The following is a 16,574-nucleotide window of genomic DNA, read 5'->3' as shown; positions in this document are numbered from 1 at the left end:
TTTGACCCTGGATTATAGACTAAAACATAATCACAGAATTATAAATAATTCAGAAACTCATTTAAAATCTACACATAAAAAAATTTATGAAGACAATAGAATTTAACACATCTGCATTATTAAGTGCTTTGGTACATTGACAGATATGTAATGCTAATTCATATAATGCTATATCACTGTATGAGCTACTTAGTGAAATAATCTATAAATTCAATGAAGTAATAATCAATCACATGGCATGGGTTTTATATTTTAGATATTAACAATTTTTTCTAAATTTTATATTGCAGAACATAGGCACAAAATGTAGGTAAAACAAACAGCATTGATCTGGTAACAATGAGGTATACTAAAATACCAGAGTAGGAAGAATAGCATAGCATTTTTTATCTGCATCTAAATGAAATACAGAGTAGACAACTTAAAAATGGTTATATGTGTGTATATATGCATATATTAAAGAAGCATTTGCTATAAGACATAAGCAATGGAAAGAATACTGTTCAGTGTAGAAAATAGTAAATATAAGGATTCCTATTTCATATTATATACATAGATACTTTCTAGTTTTACAAAGTTTTTAGGTAAAATAATGTAGTTAATTTTGACAGTGGAAGATTCGTATAACAAAGAAATGGAAATGTACTTTAAACAAGCTTTAAACAATGTAAAATACAAAATAAAAGTTTATAGGTTAGATAATATAAAGTTAAAAGTGTTTGTTCTATGAATTAATCTGTAGACAATACAGTACATAAGTAATGGTTACCTAAATGCAAGAAGTTGATATATAGAATTTTGAAAAAATCTACCCAAAACATAAGGAAGTGTAATAGACTAGCACACACACACACACACACACACACACACACACACACACACACACGCACACACAGAAACACTTAGTGAACTCTAAATCATATGAAGAAACACACAGGTTTGTGTGTATTTGCATATATGTAGATGTTCATTCATGTTCCATTTCACATGTAAATATGTACACATACATGTGTAGTTCAAATAACTTCAGGTGTCATTCCTCAAGCACTATCTACATTTATTTTCTTTTTTGAGACACACTAGTATGGAACTTGCTATGTAGGCTAGACTATTGCATCAGTAGGTCTTGGGAACCATTTCCCAATCTCCATCTCTCAGCACTGATATTATGAGTGTGTACCACTGTGCCTGGCATTTTTTTATATGGATTCTTGGGATTGAGTTCAGGTCCTTGAGCAAAGCAAGCGCTTTGCCAACTGACACATCTCTCCAGCCCCCCAAAATGCACATTTATGTTTGAAAACATAAAAACACAAAAGAAATACTATCTTGTGTATGTCTGTAGGACAAAATTTTGGAAGCCTATGAATGTTAGCAAAGGTTATCAAGTGTTTCTAATTATATGGTCTATGCCGGTTAGCTATTGCTGCATGACAAAACTTAGCATGACAGAAAACTATTCTACTTATCAGTGTAAAATGTATAGGAGGCTTACTCCTCTCACCTGCCTGAAGTGCTCACAGTCTGAAGGGTGGAATTATCTCAAGGCTTCTTTGCTCTAATATTAGCATTATTACTGGTTAAGTTTTAGAACACTCACACATGGCCTTGCTGGTAATTGTAAGGCCTTCCCACACTCAGTGACTTACTAATGCAATGGTACATTTCTATAAGGGCCTGCCAATCCTGAGATATTGTTTTAATGAATCTTAGAGTATAAGCTGTGTCGTTAGGAAACTAGACTCTCTGATATTAAGGTGTTATTATAAAAAGATAGAACTTGAAGAAAATTTGGAGCAAAATATGAAATAAATTACTCATAAATCCTAATATCAAAAAACTCCTTCCAAGAAAATATAATTCTAAAGATAGATCAAGAGCACATGCATAGGGATTTTTTTGTAACCGTGTTTGTGACATGGGGGAGCTGAAGGAGACATAAATATTTGATCCTATAGGAACCAATAAATACAGTGGAATCATATGGTGCGAAGTTACATAGCACTTACTAGCTGAATTAGGTAAATGCATAATATGAGTGTATCTAATAAGGCACTGAGTGAATCTTTCTCCATGCTAACAGACCTGGTGCTAAAAGCTATGTTTGAAGTAGAAAGCAACCTAACAACAAATCTGCTATGTGATGTGTCTACTAGGGAACTATAGTTTTGTATGGAAAATCACATATGTTTAGTTTAGATCATAGGAAATCAGTTCAGCAGATGGATCACTAGCCTGCGATGAGATGAAATCATTGTGAAATGATCTGTTCTGTTTCAGTGTCTGTTTAGGAACCCGTTGCTGTTATGTTATGCAATGTGCAAAGCCACCGAATCCCTGACTTATATTGGAGCTTCAGAATTTTTGCCCAAATATTTAGAAAATCAGTTTTTGTTAGCACCTTCACTTGCCACTCTGCTCACAGGTAGATTTTTTTTTCTTTCTTTGAAGATTTCAAATTTGTTGTGATGTGTATACTTAAGTATGTTATGTATATTTAAGAAATATGTCATATAAGCAGAAGACACAAGGGTGCAGTGTATTTGAATGCCACTTGCTAAAACTATAAAAAAAAGAATGCTCCAATACTACCTCCATGTTTTTAATACATAAAATTTCACTTTTTTCTTTATATATCTTACTATCTTCCTGCCTCCCATCTACATACCTGTCCATTTCCTTTCCCCTCCCTTTTAGAAAACCACTCTTCTCAAGCCACAATATGCCCTTCCCTTGTGTACTTTACTTCTGTACCTTTCTACTTGTGTGTCTGTACTCAAGGTTTTTCTAAAACATTCACATAATTCCCTACTGATTCTTCCATTTCTTTCACCAGAAATTGTATTTTTCAGAATTGCATTGATTTAAACTTAATGCATTGAACTTAATGTGTAGTCAGAAGATTTCTCCAGTCCTACCTGGCCCACAGTCCCACAGCTGCTTATAAAACAGTTACTCAGAGGCTTATATTAATTACCAATTGCATAGCCTATGACAGACTCCTTGCTAGCTAGCTCTTATATCTTAAATTAACCCATTTCTATTCATCTATGTTTTGCCACATGTTCCGTGGCTTACTGATCTGCTGGCATGTTGTTCCTTGTGTTGCAGGCTGGCATCTCTCTCATCTGTCTCTCCTTTCTCTTCCTGTCTATCTGCTTGGATTTCCCGCCTACTCCTAAGCTGCCTTGGCATAGGCCAAACAGCTTTATCAACCAATCAAAGCAACACATATTCATAGGATACAGAAAGACGTTCCACAGCTATTATGCTGTGGTACTCATTTTTTTTCCTTAACTGCCAAGACAGGCCACTGTTTATGTACATACAATTATGTACATTGTGTATCTGTTATTATATTAAGAGATATGAAATTAGATTTAATCTTAATTCTTCTAAAGACTATCATAATGTTTAAGCCCATTGAGATCTCTTCTTACTCATTTGCAAAGAGTTATTCATTATTTTGTCACTAAACAGGAATTATTATTTTTCAATCTTAAAAAGTGCATTGATAATTTGACTCTGTAAAAGATATTGTAAATGGAAGGATTAAAATGATCTAGAATTAATTGAGAAGTGATGTCATAGTAATTCATTTTAGGACATAAAAAATATCAGGGGGGCATATTATAGCATTTAGTGTAACCAGTGAAAAAATAGTAAAAATAATATTTACATTAATCTTTAATTATACAGAGGGCCAGAAAAAGATAAGAAGAAATGAACACAAAGCATATGGAGAAAAAACAAAAACAAATGTTCCCAAGTGCAGAAGCCTTAATTAAAAGCAGATTATTTAGTATATTTTTCTTTTCCAGTATCAAGAGTCCCCATATATTTCCATATCTTTTCCTATATCCTGATGCACCAGCCCAGTTATAATAAATATATTAACAATTGCATACTCTACATTGGCTTGTAAGGATGAACTTATATGCAATTTTGGTATCAATAGTAATGACTTAGCCTCACCTAATTCTATCATTCTGCAGAGTTTTCAGGCTTCTCTGCCAGAGCTTTGATTTTGTCAAGTGTCCTGTAGTAAGTTATATTACATTTTGAGACACTACCTACTTTAGAAAGTCATTGGTCTGTAGTTTTCTGAGAAAGTCTCTTACAAGATTCTTCCTCCATTCTTTAGAGTCTTATCCATAAAACCACCTTTTACAAAGAGCTGTATCTCAAGTAAGTGATGTGACTGGTGATGTCTCAATGTAGACTCTTAAGAGAAAATGGCTGATAACTTAAGGTAGATGTGTAAGAGAAATGCTCACTCCGACTCTAAGCAGCTAACAGTTGCCAATAGCTCCATGGCTCAGGCTTGGAGTTCTTGCCCAACTCCTATTGCCATGCTGGGATGTGGTCTCACTAGGGCTTGCACAGGTTTTGTGGACACAACTGTACCTGCTGTGCCTTCATATGTGCCTCTGCCTTGGTGTACAACGCTGTTTCTTTGTAGTTATCCACTGTCGTCTGACTTTTTACACTCTTGCTTCTTCCTCTTCCCCAGTGATCTTCCATGCAGAGCTGAGCATTCTCCAATTTCTGTCTCTGGATCTTGGCTATTGTGGGCCTCTCTGCTAATCACCATCTACTGTAGATAGATTCTTCTCAGATGATTGTTGAGAGATGCATTAATCTATGGAATAATAATAAATCAAGCCGGGCGGTGGTGGCACATGCCTTTAATCCCAGCACTCCGGAGGCAGAGCCAGGCGGATCTCTGTGAGTTCGAGGCCAGCCTGGGCTACCAAGTGAGTTCCAGGAAAGGCGCAAAGCTACACAGAGAAACCCTGTCTCGAAAAAAAAAACCAAATAAATAAATAAATAAATAAATAAATAAATAGAAGTTGATTTTATACTATATCCAACTAGCAGAATAATAGTAGTAGGTTCTTTCCTAGGGCAGGTTTTCAGCTTAGTAATAGTACAAAATATAAATTTTGTCTTGTTCATTGAGACTTCAGTACATTCAGAAAGTGACTATTTCCTCCTCTAACATCCATCTCACTGTTATAACAGTGGGTACATCTTGCCATGCCAGTCATTATCATCGTTCTCAGGGATAATACCTGGATATGAAAGCTAGACATTAGGGTTGAAGCATCCATGTCAGTACCACCTTGATTTCTTTGTGTTTTTATAACTAAATGTGTGATGTCTTTAACAACAGGGACTTATTGTCAAATCAGTGAGTAACCAAGAACAATGGCAGTAATCTGTGAGGCCTCATTTAGAATGTAGAATTCTCCAACATTTCTAAAAAAAAAAAAAAAAGTTAGCCCATTTTTGTGAGACACAGTTCCTACAAAGTAATGTGAAAAGAGACCAGTTAATATCTGTACTTATAGTGAACTGTAACATAGAAAACAAAACAAATTAAATCCTAAATTTAGAGAACTCACACTTTGTATAATGGTCACTAGTCATGCTACCTTTGCTTCCGAGGAAGATGTTAACACATTTCTTCTCCTAGTTTTTGCATGAGCATTGTCTTTGTCATCTAAAATCATAAGCTAACTTGTCTCTTCTCTCAAGGAAGAGATATGATCTCTACCATCTATGACTGTTTGTAGTACAAAGGAACATGTTAGCAAAGAGTTTAGAACAAAGAGCAGACTGATTCAATATTTATATTCATAAGATTGAAGCTGATAGGAGAAAATCACCTAATAACTATTCTTGTATTTGTATGCTGTAGGAAGAGACTAAACATTGCCATAATGGGAAGAAATTGCAATATATATTGCTTAACTGAAGCTTTCCTTTCCTTCAGAGACACAAAAGTTGAAAAGAGGAGGATGCAAAATGTATACTATGTGAACCCCAACCAGAGCAAATGCTGGTGTAACTATAGTAATTTTAAGTACAATGACAATTCAAGCAAGATTTAATGGTATGAGTCAATTAATGATGTATATCATAAAATTGTAAGTGGGCATGACTCAATAACATTGTTTTAAAACATAAAATAAAGCTCACTAAAATAAATTAAAAGACCCTTTCAGAATTCCTGTTTCTTCTCTACCTCATCCTTTCTTTTCAGTTGCTAGCTGTCTTTATATCTCAGATTCTAAAGTAAAATGATTTTCTCACTAAGGTGCTTACTGTCCATCAAATTAATCCTAATCCATGATATTTACTTGGAAATATTGCCCACACTGTATGTATTTCACTTTCTATTAAATAACTCTATAAATGCCTACATAAAATATTCAAATATTTACTTTTCCATAACATTTTTCTAAACATAAAACAGAAATTCATTTAAATGTTCTTAGAGATATATGGTGGAAGTGTTATTAATTGATATGATTACTTCAATAGCAACATAAATTTTTAGAAAATTTTTATTTGTTTTTTTAAACTACTGTTTAAGTTTTGTGTGTATATGTTCATGATCTTTCAATAACACACATGTGCAAGTCAGGGGACATCTTTGAGAAATCATTCTTTCCTTCTTCTATGTGGATCGCAGTAATTGTGACATGCATATTTTCTTGTGAAGCCATTTTGCTAGCCCTGAAATGACACTCTTCTCTTTATCTTGATTTAATCTATTGGTAAGGCATTTGACTAATTTTGTTTGATGTGATGGGGTGGAATGCAGCCCAGACTGATCTTGCGCTTGAACTTGATCTGTAGCTGAGGCTTCAAGTCTTCCACCTGCTTTCAGGTGTGCTCTGCCATACCCAGTTTAATTGGTTTTGGTTCAACTTATCAAGCTTTTCATTTCTAAGCTTTGTATTATTTTATTGAGTTGCTTTCTCTTATATTGAATTATCTTTCTTAGTTCGTTCATACTGTTCATTTGTCATATATTGCTGTTTTCATTTCCTTTTTTATATGGAGATTTCCACTGAGTTCGCATGGACAATTCTTTACTTATATGGTGGCCTTCATGATATGTTGCTTTCTACTTTTAGTGTGACTTGTAAAAACTGGTTTCTCAAGTAATGTTGAATTTGTTTACAAAAGTAGTCTATAATAAAATGTCTTGGAGCTTCTTTGTGAACAGAGTTTTGGGACAGAGATTAACCATGTTAAAAAAAAAGAGTAAATTAGCATTTCTGCAAGTCTTGAAAGAGTGGATAAATTCTAGCACTTCAAGCAGATATGTAGGCATTATAAATTGTGGTATGACTACTCCATGGTGACTCCTCCTGGATTGATAGCACTATTAGAAACTGTGGACTTCTAAATGCTCTGTTGATAGTAATTCTCTTATGTGAAAGTGATTCTTGGGTTGATTGCTGCATTCACATTGCAGGGTCTATGGGCTGACTGAAGGGGTGTATTATAGTGAAAGTTAACAATTAGAATCATAGCTTTTACTGTGTGACACTCCATTGCCAGATTTAGTCCTCATATGCAGTCTTCCCTGTCACAGGTTTGACTATTATGGGCTATAGATGTAGATGTGGAATCTCCCACCATTATGTTTTTCCTCTCTATTTCTATGGTATAGATATTTGCCCTGGGACTACCCTCAGCCTCCCATATCTGTATGGGTGAATAGGTGAGGTTGTACGCTTCCCCCATTTTATTAAGTAGAAGTTCCCACTAGAGTTCAAGCAAGACTGGGTTGTGACCGCAACTAAGTTAATGCTTTAGAAAATATAGCTCAGGGGCATAGTGCCAGTCCATTGTATAGCAGGGCTTGGGATTGATTCTTGGTTCTTGTGGGATGCAGGAGAGAGAAAGGGAAAAGTACTCTTTTAAATAATAAAAAATATATTAATTAAAAAAGGGAAATTGAAAGGCTGGAGCTGTCACTCAGTAGTGGAACACTTGCTTAGGATAAAACCCCCAGCATCTAAAAAATTAAAAGGGAAAGAAGAAAAACCTAAATCACAAAAATACGTATAAAAAGAAGAAAAAAGGAAAATGTAAAAAGGAAAAAGAAAATGGAGGAAAACTCAATTAAAATGAAGATAAAAGTAAGAAACATAAGAAGTGATTTGTGATGTAAAGATGAAAATAGATGAAGGAAAATTTAAGTGAAAAAATCTTCCTGGCTAGTTTCTTTCTGGATCTTCTAGAGTTGAAATTCTCAATAAATAGGGTGAGAATAGTAGGTTGTATTTTCAGATTATTCTAGTTCTTCTCAGTTGTCACCAAACTAGTGGGAACAGAAACAGGCTGTGCCCAACATTTGACAAAGTCAGGACTTGTTGACTGTACTAGCAATGTATACTCTCTGGAGTCTTTAGGTCTGCAGTGCTCTGAACATGGTTATGGCAGAACAGTGAGTCTTTCTTGCATCCTTAATGTAGATGGAATGTAGACTGCTTTGGGTATGTCTTCACTTAGGAAGTTTCATTCTGTACAATGGATATTTAGACTATTGTGTTAGGACTACAGAAAACTTCTCACTGAGCACTAAACTTGGAAAGACTATGGGAAACGCTGAACCATTTGCGCTGAAGGTGTTTGATTTTTGCAACCTGGAGTACAGAAAGCATCCAGGACATTGGGCATGCCTAGAATGCCTCTCACAGTGTGTGTGTGTGTGTGTGTGTGTGTGTGTGTGTGTGTGTGTGTGTGTGTGTGTGTGCATAAATCTGTCAGTATACTGTATCATAGAAACCCTCCCAGGTATAACTGTCTCGACTTTGCCTGTGGTTGCTGCCTATCCAGCTGATGCACTGAGGTGTCCAACAGAAGTCTGAGATGTGACTATGTTGGGATTTCCAGTCTCAGTCCCTGACAACAGAAGCTCTAGCATTAAGATTTCACCAATCTTCTTGTTAATTTCTTTTGTGTAGCTAGCTTGTTTTCAGACTCCAGCCTGGGTATTTTGGCTACTTGTTTGTAAGATGCAGCCTTTGATGCCAAGTCTTGACTTCCACTGTCGCTGACTGCCTAGGAACAGAGTCCACTTCTCTATCAAACTTTGTATTCCAGGAACCATGGTATTTGCTCACCTTGCTTTGACATTCTCTCTAGTTTGTGGAGTATGCCAGGTTTCGTTTTCTATGCAGAAAACTTCTACTTGTCCTTCAATGACAAATTCCAAGTCTATTTTTTTTCTATCCCCTGGAAGTGAAAACAAGTGCCAAGTGTCCCTTTTCCACCATTTTGGACCTGAACTTGAATTTTATCAATTATGTGTTTTTATTGTTCACCTTTATTGTTTGTTTTTCTTTTTCACCTGTCACCTTTATTTCTTTTTTCTTTGCTTTTACTTTTTCCATTTTTATGGACATTTCATTTGTATGTATTCAATCACCACTAGATTTAATCTTGTATTTATGTCATTGTTGTTATTTATTTCTATACTCATTAAATCTATACACACAGAGGTCTACATTTCAAGCTGATTAGATTTTATTAGTTTGTGAGTTTACTGTTGTGGTAACACCCACGCTACCACCACCCATTTGCCATGTCTGAGTGAGGGGCTGTGGATTAAAACATAGAGACAAGAGACAGCGAGTCATTCGCCACAGCAGAATGCTGAATGTCATTTATTGAAGGAGGGAGGAAACCTTAAATACAGGCTTATAGCACAATGGAGGGTCCCTGGAGGGCAGAAGTTCACTACCCAATGTTCTACATTCTTACATTTAAGCTGTTTACACCAAATGCAGGATACACAAACAAAGAACCTCCAGTGAGCATTCAGGAAGAAGGAAATCAGCATAGTGAGAGCATCTGGTCAAAGTTGGCTAGCAGGCAACAGTTTGCTCAATATGGTAGGCCAGGGCCATACAGGTCCCCCCCCCCTTTTTTACTAAAAAATGAGCTTCTGACTTAGGTTGTGTGGGATGTCAGCAGGTCACCTTACCCGTCATAGAGACACCTGCCCAGGCCACACAGGCAGTCTGACTTAGGTAGATGCCTGCCCCCCAGGCATCACCCATCTCTGAATACAGAATACTCATTATCATACAGACTCAACCACATGAGCTGTAGAGTAACTGTTGCCAAAGATCTCAAAGTGGCGCTGGACTTGCAATCTGTGCAACACAGAAAAGACCAACTGTCCTAACCCACCCATAGCCAGTAGGCTAAAGGCAAATGAGCCATTCCCTTCCTTTATGAGCCTTACTGCAAATTGAAGTCCTCGTAAGGTGGTATCCCATAGGCAAGTGGATCTTGAGTTTATAAATTTACAACTTACAAAGACAATTTAAATGTGTAATTGTAGAATTAAATTTATCATGCCCAATAGAATGAAAGATTAACTAACTGTGGCTGCTACTTTTGCTACCAGGGTCTCCATTGTGCTAGCTGTAGTAACCAATTATGAAATGGCAATCCCATAAACAGTAGCAGTAGTGGCCACCACCACTATAACAGCAACAACAGATGTCAGATTCTCTTCTGGAGCATGTGAACATCATCTGTGTCTAAATGCCATAGTCCACTGGCATGGACACAGCTCCAGGAACACGAACCACTAAGGCCCATTTTTCTTGATCCCAGCATGACTTAAGCTGGCATCTCTGCAAAAGAAAAACTGAGAACCATAAAGAAAAACAGACAACAAACAAGGAGCAGAACTCATGGTCTCTAATGGCTACTTTCAGGCTCACAAATTTTAAGGTATCTTCCAAAGAGGCTAGATGAGTTTCAGAAGGCCAATAAATGTTGTACAGAGCCACTCCTGAAAAGTAGGTACTACACCAGCTCAAAGAGGATTGCAAAATGTGAAAGGCTTAACTGGCATGCTATTGTTAACAAATGAAGGTCAGTGACCTTCAGAGTTATCCTTAATCTCCAAGGTGTCTGGGTGACACATTCTCAACATTTTTGAAAAAAGTTATCATACATTATCTTCTGAAGAATTGAATTGCATGGCTACAGTTCCTAGGCTTACATTAATGCTTGCCAAGGCTGGCTATATTGGGCTCTCAATCCCCATTGCCATCAGAAGGGGAGAGTTTTTTACGAAGGCCCAATAGGTCTCTGCCATGTTGGGATTTAGTAGCAGCCACAGGGTGCACACAGCTCTCAGAAACCCAAAGAAGAACCTCATTGTCCTGTGGAAAGACACAAACAGATCCCCAGACCCACACCAACACCAGATCAGGTCCCTTCCAAGTGTCAGTAGAAAGATCCTTTCATCACACCAGAGGTTGATTTGAAACAGGAGCCCTCCAATGCTTATCTGCAGTGGATATTCCAGCAGAATCCACCAATAAAAAATTTAAAATATATGAAACAAGGGAAAGAATAAAATGTGGAGAGGAGAGATGAGCCCCTAGCTCCCCCCTTTTTACTTTAGCAATATATGTTTTTAAGGTACGATGGCAGCGTTTACTATAGTTTACTACATTATACTAAGTGTTTTCTATTTTCTCTTCCTCTTCTTTTTCTTGTTTTTCCAACCCATATTTTTCTTGTCATGCTTTCTAAATATTATACTTAAATAGGAAAAAAAAACATAGCTTATACTAGATATTCTGAACTCTCACATTGTAAGACTGTTCATGTTGATCATCTATGAGAGATCTCAGTGAATTGGTTGGTCTAATTCTTGTTCATAGGATGGTTTGAGAAAGTCTGTTATTTCATTTAAGTCTCTTGTAATAAACCAAATATCCAATTAGCAAAGTAATAATATCTCTCAATAAGACAGCTCATACATTCTATGTGTTATGAACTAAGTTCCTGGCTTACTTAATAGATATCTGGTATTAGATACCTGTATTAGATACCCAGTGTATAGGAGCAAAACATCACCACCACTACCAGAATCCAGTACACCTATAATGGCTCCATTCCCATGCACAGGATTCTATATATTATTAAGTCCAGATTTATTCAAATACCACATCTTCTAGCTTTTTTTTTTTACTTTGAATATCGGTATTTGAATAGAAGGAGTGGCATCTACATGTAATTTTTTTGTACTCTCAATAGGATATGTTTTAACAGTATTTTCTCTCAATGCGATATGTTTTTACCAGTATTTTCTTTTCCTTTTCTTAGGAATTATTTTAATCCCAGGAGGTGCAATTGGCAATTTTCTGGGAGGTTTCATTGTTTGCAAGTTGAGAATGTCTTGTAAAAACAAAATGAAATTTATAATAGTGACATCTATTGCATCACTTCTGCTTTTCATATTAATAGCTTTTATACATTGTGAAACAGTGCGATTTGCTGGAATCAGTGAAGATTATGATGGGTAAATATAAGTTTGTATACTCAACTTTTTAAAGCATAACTGAAGGCCTATTTTCCAGAGTAATAATCAAGTAACTTTATATATTTATATGATTCCTAGAATTATTAAACATGCAAATGAAGTATGAAACACAGTTTTGCTTTTCATATTAGCAGTTCATATCTCATAGAGATATGCTTATTTATCATGCTATTGTAAGTGATTTAGAATCAAAGCTAGAACTTTATGTTAGGGTGTGCGGCGAGTACAATATGACACTTGACTATGTATAAAGGGATTTGACCTTGTGCTCCTGAACTGACCTGCCTGCATTCTTGTGAACATCAAGAAGGGGCTTAAAGTATATTTGAGCATGCACATGGATATTTTAAATTAAATATGAAAAAAATTCAATGAGTTTAGCATGGGTTAGTATTAAATATTGTACAACATAAATGCAACTGAAAACCAAAGGTTTAATCAAGTGAAATGATAAGAGAGAATGATAGCATTTTCAACTACAATGGACTAACTAAAATAAACCAATATTCAATACATGCTATTGGAGCTATTCACAGGGTTATAAAACATGACTTTAACTTCACTTCTCTTACAAATTTATCCAAAGGACTTAGAAGAAGTTCTTGAATTCACAGACATAGCAACAAAAGATATATCTGTAACTGAAAAATAAAATGATAATTTTATAAAAACATAAAAATTGCCGGGCGGTGGTGGCACATGCCTTTAGTCCCAGCACTCAGGAGGCAGAGACAGGCAGATCTCTGTGAGTTCAAGGCCAGCCTGGGCTACCAAGTGAGTCCTAGGAAAGGTGCAAAGCTATACAGAGAAACCCTGTCTCAAAAAACCAAAAAAATAAAATAAAATAATAAATAAAAATTAAAAGCCTTTAATGTGCAAAAAATATGGTGGAATGATTATACTACAGAATGGAGAAGTATTTGAATAATGAAAATTCAGAGAGTCTGCTGCTGCTCGAGAACTAGTGATGTGTCAACAAAAATACTTAACTGCTTCCCTTCCTCTAGCAAGAATCAAATGGAAAAACTTATCATTAACAGTAATTTGTTTGCAAATTAACAAATAAGATGTCCAAAAAAATTTCCCAAATATTCAATATGGACAAAATCATATATGAATAAAATAAAATGTATCAAAGAATGGTAGACATTAATTTATTTAAATACCAAAAGGCTATTAACATATCAGTTCTCTGCAAATTCATTTGAAAATTATTTATAATTCATATAAAATCTTTTTAAAATGCATTTTAGTTAAAACAGAGTTACATCATTTTCCCTCTAATAAAGAATTCCACATACCTCAAAGAACCTATATACATAAGCAGAGCAAAAAATAAAATATCTTGAGTGGAGAATACACTCCCCTAAAAATCAAAGCAATGAAACCAAGTTGGAGAACTCAACAGCTGGAGATAAAAATTTATTGTGAAGCCAAAACAAGTGTGGTGGTATTGTCTTAACTACAAATCTTTACAAGACCCAGAATAGATAGCCCAGTGATATATTATGAATTCTTAGAAACTTACTGTATGTCAAGCAGATATTTCAAGCTGAGAAGGATGTTACATATTTTAAAAATATATTCCTGGCAAATTTACTTTTCCAACTGGAAATAAAATTTAAGACACTACTTCCAATTTCACATAATTCTCCAGTATGTAAGAGATCTATATATGTACAATAAAACTTGTAGTGCTAGGAAAACATAGAATTAAATTTCTGCCTTACAGTAAGATAGAATTTATGACAGAAGATAAAATACTTTAAATTTATAAGTAAATTTACATTTATTTTTATGGTTAATGATAGGTTATACAAATGAAAAACAATCACTTTATATAATTTGATGCAAAAATTTATAAAAAAAATATTTTCTTCTAGCTGAAAGATCATAGGGAAAATGAGAGGTAACAGGTTTACTGTTCACAATATAAGCAAATGGACCGTGGGATTATAACCATTAGGTATATGCTCTTTTGTGAATACTTATTTATATTTTTCTTAAAACACTATTGTTTAAGAACTCCTAGTGAACCAAGAATAAAAATTAGAACAAGAGAGGCACTCTCAGACACAGATACCACCTGCACCCAGCAGAGGAAGAAATGAGTAGATGCCAGTGCAAAAATACAGGCAACAACATAAAGACCTATATGGCAACATCAGAACCTAGTGATTCTACACCTGCAAGACCTGAACATACCAAGACAGAGGAAACAGAATAAATCAATCCTAAAAATGACTTTAAGAAGATGATAGAGGCCCTTAAAGAAGAAATAAAAAATTCCCTTAAAGAGGAAATAAAAACTCCATTAAAGAGGAAATAAAAAAAACTCCTTTAAAGAAATGGAAGAAAAAATGAACAAAAAATGGGAAGAAATCAAAGAAAGGCAAGAAAAAGCAATTGAACAGATGAAAGAAACATTCCAAGATCTGAAAAATGAATTTGAGACAATAAAGAAAAGACATGCTGAAGGAAAGCTGAAAATAGAAATCCTGACTAAATGAACAGGAACTACAAAAACAAGCATAACCAACCGATTGCAAGAGATGGATCAGAGAATCTCTGACACTGAAGACACAATAGAGAAAATAGATTTGTCAGTCAAAGAAAACACTAAAGACAAAAAAGTCGTAATACAAAACTTTGAAGAAATTTGGGACACCATGAAAAGATCAAATTTAAGAATAATAGGAATAGAAGAAGGAGAAGAATACCAACTCAAAGGCACAGAAAATATATTCAACAAAATCATAGAAGAAAACTTTCCTAACCTAAAGAAATACTGATGGAGATACAAGAAGCTTACAGAACATCAAATAGACTGGATCAAAAAAAAAAAAAGTCCCCTCACAACATAATAATCAAAACACTAAATACACAGAACAAAGAAAAAATATTAAGAGCCGCAAAAGAAAAAGACCAAGTAACATATAAAGGCAAACCCATCAGAATAACACCAGACTTCTCAAGAGAGACTATGAAAGCTAGAAGGTCCTGGGAAAATCTTATGCAGACACTAAGAGACCACGGATGCCAACACAGACTATTATACCCAGCAAAACTCTCAATCACCATAGGCGGAGTAAAGAAAATATTCCAGAATAAAACCAGATTTAATCAATACCTGTCCACAAACCCAGCCCTACAGAAAGCACTGGAAAGGAAAATCCAACCCAAAGAACCTAAACACATCCATGAAAAATCAAGCAATAGGTAATCCCACACCAACATACACCAAAGAAGGACAACACAACACAACCACAAAAAATAACAGGAATTAACAATCACTGGTCATGAATATCCATCAATATCAATGGTCTCAACTCACCTATAAAAAGACACAGGCTAACAGAGTGGATAAGAAAACAGGACCCATCCATCTGCTGCATACAAGAAACACACCTTAACTTCACAGACAGACACTACCTGCGAGTAAAGGGCTGGGAAAAGGCTTTCCAAGCAAATGGACCTAAGAAACAAGCTGGTGTAGCTATCCTAATATCTAATAAAATAGACTTCAAACTAAAATCAGTCAAAAGAGATCAGGATGGACATTACATATTTATCACAGGAAAAATCCACCAAGATGAAGTCTCAATTTTAAACATTTATGCCCTAAATAAAAAAGCACCTACATTCATAAAAGAAACACTACTAAAGTTTAAAACGCTCATCAAACATCACACATTAGTAATGGGAGATTTTAACACACCACTCTCACCAAAAGACAGATCTACCAGACTGAAACTTAACAAGGAAATGAAGGACCTAACAGATGTCATGACTCAAATGGACTTAAGAAATATCTACAGAACATTCCATCCTAACACAAAAGAATATACCCATGGAACCTTCTCACAAATTGACCACATGTTTGGCCACAAAACAAATCTCAACAGATACAAAAAAAATTGGAATAACCTCCTGTTATCAAACTATCATGCCTTAAAGTTAGACCTCAACAATAACAAAAATCATAGAAAACCTACAAACTCATGGAAACTGAATAATGCCCACCTGAAATATCAATGGGTCAAGGAAGAAATAAAGAAATTAAATATTTTCTAGAATTCAATGAAAATGAAAGTACAGCATACCCAAACTTATGGGACACTATGAAAGCAGTGCTAAGAGGAAAATTCATAGCTCTAAATGAACACATAAAGAAGATGAAGCAAACCCCTACCAATGAATTAACAGCACAACTGAAAGCTCTAGAACAAAAAACCAAACTCACCCAGGAGAAATAGATACCAGGAAATAATCAAATTGAGGGCTGAAATCAATGAAATAGAAAACAAGAGAACAATACAAAAAATCAATGAAACAAAGAGTTGGTTCTTTGAAAAAATCAACAAGATAGACAAACCCCTAGCCAAATTAACCAAAAGGCAAAGAGAGAGCACCC

General features: G+C 35.2%; 1 protein-coding gene across 3 annotated transcripts in view; it reads left to right on the top strand.

Annotated features, from left to right (window-relative positions):
* Positions 1-16,574, top strand: part of Slco6a1 (solute carrier organic anion transporter family member 6A1) — a 90,649-nt gene that overhangs the window by 33,392 nt on the left and 40,683 nt on the right. For 2 of the 3 annotated variants that reach the window (XM_016004197.3, XM_076549689.1), the window contains exons 7-8: positions 2,281-2,425; positions 11,944-12,139. The exons of the other annotated variant lie outside the window; for it this stretch is intronic. In XM_016004197.3, the coding sequence (XP_015859683.1) occupies positions 2,281-2,425; positions 11,944-12,139 (341 nt within the window). The remainder of the gene's footprint in view (positions 1-2,280; positions 2,426-11,943; positions 12,140-16,574) is intronic. 3 annotated transcript variants of the gene reach the window in all.

The sequence above is a fragment of the Peromyscus maniculatus genome, chromosome 13 (assembly GCF_049852395.1).
Source record: "Peromyscus maniculatus bairdii isolate BWxNUB_F1_BW_parent chromosome 13, HU_Pman_BW_mat_3.1, whole genome shotgun sequence".
NCBI classification, from domain to species: domain Eukaryota; kingdom Metazoa; phylum Chordata; class Mammalia; order Rodentia; family Cricetidae; genus Peromyscus; species Peromyscus maniculatus.
The sequence above is the reverse complement of the archived record's forward strand: the minus strand, read 5'-3'. Positions and strand labels throughout refer to the sequence as shown.